The sequence below is a fragment of the Cebus imitator genome, unplaced genomic scaffold (assembly GCF_001604975.1).
Source record: "Cebus imitator isolate Cc_AM_T3 unplaced genomic scaffold, Cebus_imitator-1.0 Scaffold306, whole genome shotgun sequence".
NCBI lineage: Eukaryota > Metazoa > Chordata > Mammalia > Primates > Cebidae > Cebus > Cebus imitator.
Window position 1 is genome coordinate 1069560 of NW_016107621.1, and position 9082 is coordinate 1078641.

General features: G+C 43.5%; 1 protein-coding gene across 6 annotated transcripts in view; it reads right to left on the reverse strand.

Annotated features, from left to right (window-relative positions):
- HNRNPUL1 (heterogeneous nuclear ribonucleoprotein U like 1) overlaps window positions 1-9082 on the reverse strand; it is a 44266-nt gene that overhangs the window by 19267 nt on the left and 15917 nt on the right. For all 6 annotated transcript variants that reach the window (XM_017502927.2, XM_017502923.1, XM_017502924.2 and 3 more), the window contains exons 6-7: window positions 7551-7650; window positions 5499-5611 (exon numbers count right to left, since the gene is read on the reverse strand). In XM_017502927.2, the coding sequence (XP_017358416.1) occupies window positions 5499-5611; window positions 7551-7650 (213 nt within the window). The remainder of the gene's footprint in view (window positions 1-5498; window positions 5612-7550; window positions 7651-9082) is intronic.

Genomic DNA, 9082 nt, shown 5'->3' on the forward strand with positions numbered 1-9082 from the left:
AGTAGAGACGGGGTTTCACCATGCTGACCAGGATGGTCTCGATCTCTTGACCTCGTGATCCACCCGCCTCGGCCTCCCAAAGTGCTGGGATTACAGGCTTGAGCCACCGCGCCCGGCCACAATGATTAACTATTAAGAAACACCTTTGGCCAGGCACGGTGGCTCATGAGGTCAGGAGTTCCAGATCAGTCTGGCCAACATGGTGAAACCCCATCTCTACTAAAAATACAAAAATTAGCTGGGCATGGTGGCACATGCCTGTAATCCCAGCTACTTGGGAGGCAGAAGAAGGAGAATCACTTGAACCCAGGAGGTGGAGGTTGCAGTGACCTGAAATTGCACCACTGCACTTCTGCCTGGGCAAGAATGAGCGAGACTTTGTCTCCAAAAAAAAAAGAAAGAAACACTTTAAATTGAGCTAGATCTATATATTGTCTGTGTGGACAGGGAAAGATGGTCAAGATTTCCTGTTAAATGGGGAAAAAAATGCAAGGTCTAGAACAATTTATAGAGAATAAACACAATTTTTATTTTTAAAATGTTCTATTAAAAAGATATTGAGGGTTGGGTGCAGTGGCTCATGCCTGTAATCCCAGGACTTTGGGAGGCTGGGGTGGGCAGATCACCTGAGGTCAGGAGTTCAAGACCAGTCTAGCCAAAGGTGAAACCCTGTCTCTACTAAAAACACAAAAATTAGCCAGGTGTGGTGGCATGTGTCTCTTGTCTCAGTTACTCAGGCAGCTGAGGCAGGAGAATCATTTGAACCTGGGAGGCGGAGGTTGTAGTGAGCTGAGATTGCACCACTGCACTCCAGTCTGGATGACAGAGCAAATCTCTGTCTCAAAAAAAAAAAAAAAAAAAGATATTGAGATCCTGAAATGGAAAGAAAGGCGGCTAAGAAACTGTTTCAGACTAAAGGAGAATAAAGACACATGGCAATTAGAAAGCAGTATGATCATAGACCATACCCTGAACTAGAAACTCAACTGGATAAAGAATATCATTGAGACGAGCAACAAAGTTTGAATGTAGAGAAATAATAGCATTATATCAAGTTTTAAATTTAATAACTACTGCCATTAACATCTTTACTCTTAAGAATCAGCTGGGCGCGGTGGCTGACACCTATAATCCCAGCACTTTGGGAGGCCAAGGTGGGTGGATCATGACGTCAGGAGTTCGTGACCAGCCTCATCAACATGGTGAAACCCCATCTCTACTAAAAATACAAAAATTAGCCAGGTGTGGTGGTGGGTGCCTATAATCCCAGCTACTCAGGAGGCTGAGTCAGAAGAATCACTTGAACAGATCATGCCACTGCATTCCAGCCTGGGTGACAGAGACTCCGTTTCAAAAAAACAAAAAAAGAAGACACACTGAGCCTGGCTCAGTGCTGTGCGCCTGTGGTTTCAGCTACTAGGAAGGGGTGGATGGCTTGGTCCCAGTTCTGGGCTGTAGTGTGCTATGCCAATCGGTTGTCCACAGTAAGTCTAGCACTGACATGGTGGCCTCCTGGGAATTAAGGACCAGTAGGTTGCCTAAGGAGGAGTGAACCAGCCAAGGTAGGAAACAAAGCAAATCAAAACACTCATGCTGACCAGAAGAGGGATCACCACCTGTGAAAATGCCACAAGACTCTGTCTCATTTATTAAAAAAAAAAAGAAAGAAATACACACCAAACTAATGAAGACGTGACGTATGCAACCTCCTCTCAAATGGGTCAGATGAAAACGCAGCTGACCCTTGAACAACACTGGCTTCAGGCTACACAGGTCCACTCACATGCACACTTTTTTCATTCAATAAATATATTGAAAATATTTTTGGACACTTGCAACAATTTGAAAAAACTCTCAGATCCCTATGACTAGAAATACAGAAAAAAAAATAAAGTTAGGCATGTCACGAGTACATAAAAACTGTAGACACTAGTCTATGTGTTAATTGACTGTTATGATATCAGTAGACTAATTATTAGTTTAGTCTTTTTTTTCCCTCATCTCAGTTTCCTGAGTAGCTAGGACCACAGGCATGTGCCACCAAGCCCAGCTAATTTTTATTTCTATTTTTGGTAAAGACAGGGTCTCCTTATGTTGCCCAGGCTGGTCTTGAACTCCAGGGCTCAAGGGATTCGCCCACCTTGGCTTCCCAAAGTACTGGGATTACAGGTGTGAGCCACTGCACTCAGCCAGTAGTTTATTTTTTGGGAATAAAAAACTATACGTGGATTTTTGACTGCATGGGGGTTGGTGCCCCTAACCCCTGCATTGCTCAAGGGTCAACCCATTGTTTAGGAACAAGTAAACCACTTTGACCCCTTCTGTACTAAACTCATGGGGTTCTTGGTGACGAAGGGCATTCTCCAATATGAAAAGAACTTTAAAAGGTAATCACATATTGGCAAAGTATTTCCTAACTTCAGAAACAAAGCATCAATGGAACCAATCCAGAAAAAGGTTTCTCATTGTCCACACACCTTCTTGTTGTATAACCAAAAGACTGGCAACTGGTGTTGAGGATTCAGGGCTTTGAGTGTTACCAGCTTGATAAGTGACAATAGTCCTGTCCTGATCATAAATCTGACAGGATTTGCTGGGCAAGGAGTCACCCATCTATAATCCCAGAATTTTGGGAGGCTGAGGTGGGCAGATTGCATGAGCTCAGAAGTTCGAGACCAGCCTGGGAAACTCAGCTCTACAAAAACCATCTCTACAAAAAATACAAAAATTAGCTGGATGTGGTGGTGCACATGTGTAATCCCAGCCACTTGGGTCGCTGAGACAGGAAAATAGCTTGAACCCGGGAGGCAGAGGGTATAGTAAGCTGAGATCATACCACTGCACTCCACCTTAAAAATTTATTCAGGTGGCCAGGCACAGTGGCTCGTGCCTATAATTCCGGCACTTTGAGAAGCCGAGGTGGGCAATCACGAGGTCAGGAGATGGAGACCAGCCTGACCAACACAGTGAAACCTGTCTCTACTAAAAATACAAAATATTAGCCGGGCGTGGTGATGTACACCTGTAGTCCCAGCTACTTGGGAGGCTGAGGCAGGAGAATCACTTGAACCAGGGAGGCAGATGTTGCACTGAGCCAAGATCACCGTCACTGCACTCCAGCCTGAGCAACAGAGTGAGACTCCATCTTAAACAAACAAACAAAAAAAACCACAAGAACTTTGAGATCACTTTTTACTGTGATACACAATTTACCAAAAAGAACTACTCACATGGAGATGTATGACACACATCGTTTTAAGTAGATTCTTGGAACAATTGAGCTCACCATAACAGCAGCAGAAGGTGGCTTCAAAATTATTATAGTATGTGCTGGTTAATTTTATGCAGCTGGCCGGGTGCAGTGTGGCTCACGCTTGTAATTCTAGTACTTTGGAGGCTGAGGGGTGGATCACCTGAGGTCAGAAGTTTGAGACCAGCCTGGCCAACGTGGTGAAACCCCATCTCTACTAAGAATACAAAAATTAGCTAGGCATGGTGGCAGGCGCCTATAATCCCAGCTACTCGGGAGGCTGAGGCAGAAGAATTGCTTGAACCCAGGAGGCAGAGATTGCAGAGAGGCAAGATTGTGCCATTACTCTCCAGCCTGGGCAACAAGAACAAAACTCCCTCTTAAAAAACAAAACAAAAAAACAAAAACTAGCACGACGTGGTGGTACACAACGGTAATCTCAGCTATTCGGGTGGCTAAGGCATGAGAATCACTTCAACCCCAGAGGTGGAGGTTGCAGTGAGTCGAGGTCGTGCCACTACACTCCAGTCTGAGTGACAGAGAATCTGTTTCAGAAAAAAAAATACAGTTGTGATTTAATACTGTACTATTATATTTGTTTACATTTCTCTCAACTGTGAATGGTACCACGTAGGGTCTGCAAGTGTTTGTGTGCATAAGTTTTGACGCATTTTAACTTTTTGTAACATATTTGTGAATATTTTATGGTAGTAAACGATAAGAGACTAGTATCTATATATATTTTACACATTCATGACATGCTTAACTTTTTCTTAATCTTATCAATATTTCTAGGCTATATGATTTGTCTGTTTTTTTTTTTTAATTGTTGCAAATCTCCAAAGAAGTTTCCAATATATTTATTGGGAAGAATCTGCATATAATGGAACCGGTACAATTTAAACACGTTATTCAAGAGTTAATTCTGAGTGTGTGTACACCATAAACATGAAAATCGTAAAGCAAATGTGGTAAATGTTAGAATCTGGATAAGGCTCTATGAGAATTCTTTATTCTCAAGCTTTTCTCTGAGTCTGAATTTATTCCAAAGTTAAAAAAAGAAGGGGCTGGGCACAGGGGCTCACACCTGTAATCCCAGCACTTTGGGAAGCCGAGGCGGGCAGATCACCTGGGGTCAGGAGTTTGAGACCAGCCTGTCCAACATGGAGAAACCCCGTCTCTAATAAAAATACAAAATTAGCCAGATGTGGTGGCGCATGCCTGTAATCCCAGCTACTCAGGAGGTTCAGGCAGGAGAATCACTTGAACCTGGGAGGCAGAGGATGCAGTGAGCTGAGATCATGCCATTGCACTCCAGCCTGGGCAATAAGAGCGATACTCCGTCTCAAAAAAAAAAAAAAAAAAAAAAAAAAAAAAAAAAAAAAAGGGAAGAGTACACGTGTATAGATATGAAGGAAGGCAAAACAATAAGCCTCAGAGGATGCATCCATCTGGGTGGTCACTTCCTCTGAGGCCTCACGGCACACTTCACAAATGGTATTAAGTGGTATTTACTGAGCACTTACTGTGTGTCAGGCATTATTGTAAGTGCTTTTAATAGATTAAGTTAATGACTCCACACAAAATTCTGAGGTGGGTGCAAAGACTCCCATTTAGAGGGAACTGAAAGATAGGGAGGGTAAATTGCCCAGGGCTGTGAGTGGAAGAAAGGACTGGGTCCAGGGAGTCCAGCCTAGAGTGGACAGCCATATTGCACAGCATGGTGACTCCTGGGCACTGCTCTCAAAGACTGAAGTATGGCAGCAGCTATTCTGTTTTACATCTCTACTCTTCCAGAAGGCAGTGCATTGTAGGAAGCCTGGCTCAACCAATGTGAGGGGAAGAAGGGGAGAAGTTCTGGGATAAGATGATGCCAACGTGGGGCAAGAGCCAATACCACTGCCTTCAAGAGCAGACAGGCCATTCCCTAGCAATGAAAGATAAGAAATTCCTATGTTTGTTTAGAAAATGTCACTCTGGCACCTAGGAACGGAGGAAGGCTATGCACACCTTAAGTTCCCAGACCTCTTCAGGGTGTCACCTGAAAACTTTGCACACAGACCAGAGGAGATGGAATGGCAGAATTTCGCACAAAATGACAGTAAACATTCCAGTCTGTCAAGCAGAGACAAAGAAGTATGGCGAGAGTGGCTGGATATGGGGCAGACAATGGATAGAGGTATCCTGAAAAAGAAGTCTGTAGCCCAACATCTGGTTCTGCCAACTCCCACAGGCTGCTAGCACTCACCGCAAAGCAGCCAATCACATCGTTCTCTGCAAACTTGTCTCCGTAGTTTTCAAACCGGCTATTGGTGGACTTCTTCCCAGTGCCTCCATAGCCATAGGAGAAAGGCTCTTCGCCTGACGGAAGAAATAGGCAAAGGCAGGTTAAACCTGCGATGGTCATAACAGCCTCGATGGCTGCCACATACTTTTATTTTTGAAGAAAAAGTCATTTCCTTTACTGGTTTTCTTAATCAGATGCCTCTTTTAAATAGGGGTGGGGAAGGGTGAAAGGAAGCCCTTTATGATGTAGAACTTTGGAGGGCTTGATGGGTTTCATTGTTCAGTCTGGGAGTATGAGCTCAACCAAATTACTCTGCACAGAAGGGAGAATCTGAAAAGAAAGGGAGGAAAGGAAGACAGGAGCTGGGATAGAGGAGGATGGCTGTTTGCTGAGATGCAACCCTTCCTTGTGACACCCAATATTCAGTCAAGTCTACTCATGGTAGAAATCAGTGAAGGGACTGGATTTTGCTTCTGGAGACCATGAGGACTGACCCCTGGGAAAGGTACTGGATTTCTTCAGGCTACAGAACTGGGTGCTTAAGTGATATGACTGAGATCCCAAGAGATTCCTAGGCAGAGCCCAAAGAGTATGTTGCTAGAAAAGCAGGGGCCAACAAGCACGAATGCCAGGCCGGGTTCTACTTTGAACCAGCTGTGTGACCCTGGATATGGTGCTGACCCTTCTGGGCTGTTTCCCCATCCCTATCAACTGCCACAACCTACATCTCAAAGTGGAGACAAAGATAGAATAAGATGACCTATGAGTCAAATAAAAAGTGCTAACACATATGGAAATGTAAACTGTATACTTTTTTTGTACTAACATTTCTACCTTTTTGAGGAAGTACAAACGTGTGGGGTACATGTGCAATTTTGTTACATGCACAGATTGCATAGTGGTCAAGTCAGGGCTTTTAGGGTATGCATTGCCTAAAAAATGTACATTGTACCCATTAACCAACTTCTCATCCTCCTCCCCCTTGGCACCCCGTAATCCTTCTGAGTCTCCACTATCTATTATTCCACTCTCTAAGTCCATGTGAACACATTTTTTAACGAACACTTATGAGTGAGGATATAACTACTTTTAAAGATTAGCCTTAAGTGGTCAGACAATTATGCACCAGGATAATAGCTCAAGTGTTAAAATAAAAATTTGCAATAAATTTGAATGAGCTACAAAAGAGGACTTGTTAAATAGTGCAACTATAAAATTGAAAATTATACAGTAGTCAAAGAGCTGTATTCGTTTACAAAAAATATGCCCATCATATATTAAAACAAGGCTATACAGAGTAGTCCTAGTGTGATCCAGTTTCAATATATATATAAAAAATAAATGTCTGGAAGACTACAGACAGAATGTTAACATTGGTTATCTCACAGGTTTAGGAAGGATTTTCATTTTTCTGTTTCTGTATGTCCTGAATTCCTATAAGCAATGTTTGGAATGTTTGTATGACCATAAACAGAAGGCAGAAGGTGTTGGCATTGGTCAGAATAATCAGTCACTTGGGACCAGAAGATCAATGAAGCCTGGGGACCCTCAAAATTCAAAACCTATCAATAGGCAACCCCTTCCCCTCTCCCAACTAGTCCTGGCCTCACTAGTCTCTGTTCCACTTTTTACTTTAGGTTAGGCTCTGGACACAAAATACAGACAGAATTTAATGGAGCTCGAGAACTTATTTGCTGCTTGGTTTGAGGGCAGGAGACACTAATCCTTTCTATAGAAAGGGAATAGATTTCCAAAGAGAATTTTGGATCCTTCTCCTAAAAGATAGAGGATAAGAATGAATTCTTCACAGAAAAGTTGTTTCATGACCATAGTCCTCTCAGTTGAATACAGCATGACAGAGACAGTGGCATATACCTAATCCTTATACCTTTTCCACTTCCATCTAGTTCTATTCTAAGTCTGACATTAGAAAGAGAAGCTTAGGAGCCTTGAGGATCCAAGGGTAGGGATAGTCACTCTATTCTCTGGACTGCTTAGCTGATCCCTCCTTACCTAGCTGGGTACTGCAGGAGTCCAGGGACCATCCGATACGGACCACGTGGGGGTCAGGCTCTGTAGATGGAAGGTGCTTCACAGAGATTTCCTCATTAATCTGGAGAAAGGGGACAAAAGGGCTCAGGATTGATTTCTCTGGAGGCTGCAGGTTATGAGGCAATACAGGATGGAAGCACAGCAGGCATTAAAAAACAGCAATGGCTTTTCTTGTTGGAGAAGAAGCATTTAAGCAGCTCTCAAGAGCCTGTTGAACCGAAGCCAGGGCTTCCAAAAGGATCCATAGAGTACAGGGCCACAGAGACAGGCATTTCAAAATACAGTTATCTTTTAGTTTAGGAGACTCTCGTAACATCTGGTAGAAAGATAAACTGGTGCAATGTCTTCAGAGGGCAACCTAGCAGTCTCTATGAAAGCTATAAATGGCTGGGGATGGTAACTCACACCTGTAATCCCAACAGTTTGGGAGGACAAAACAGGAGGATGGCTTGAGGCCAGGAGTTAGAAACCAGCCTGGTCAACATAGCAAGTCCCTATCTATAAAAATAAAAAAAATAAAAAAAAACCAAAACAAAACGCTGTAAATGCACATGCTCTGTAACTCAGCATTCTACAGATACACTACTATGTGTAAAAGTATGTATGTGTGAATGTGTTTGCAAATGCAACATTCTGTGCAGCATTGTTTATGTATAGCAACAGTTAAAAAGAGTCAAGCAGGCTGGGTATAGTGGCTCAGGCCTGTAATCCCAGCACTTTGGGAGGCCACGGAGGGTGGATCACCTGAGGTCAGACATTTGAGACCAGCCTGGCCAATGTGGTGAAACTCCGTCTCTACTAAAAATACAAAAAAGTAGCCGGGCATGGTGGCAGGCACCTTTAATCTCAGCTATTCGGGAGGCTGAGGCAGATCACTTGAAGCCGGGAGGCAGAGGTGGCAGTGAGCCGAGGTTGTGCCATTGCACTCCAGGCCTGGGCAACAAGTGAAACTCTGTCTTTAAAAAAAAAAAAAAAAGGCACGAAGCAGCACATTGGGCTAATGTACTGCTATGGAAAAATATCCAAGATACAGCATAAAAAAACAAAATGAAACAAAAAAACCTTTCTGACTTAATCTCCTATTAAGAGCCCAGACTGTCAAATAAGGCTACGTTATCTACCTGTAGCCTCATTGGTTTTTCAGATACACATTTTAACATCTCTGAAATCAGGATCCATCTTACAATAAATGTGGTAAGAAAGCACTGTGCAGGCTGGGCACAGTGGCTCATGCCTGTAATCCCAGAACTTTGGGAGGCCAAGCCAGGCAGATCATCATCGGGTGTTTGAGACCAGCCTGACCAACATGGAGAAACCCCATCTCTACTAAAATACAAAATTAGCTGGGCGTGGTGGTGCATGCCTGTAATCCCAGCTACTCGGGAGACTTAAGCAGAATTGCTTGAACCTGGGAGGCAGAGGTTGCAGTGAGCCGAGATCATGCCATTGCACTCCAGCATGGGCAACAAGAACGAAACTCCGTCTCAAAAAAA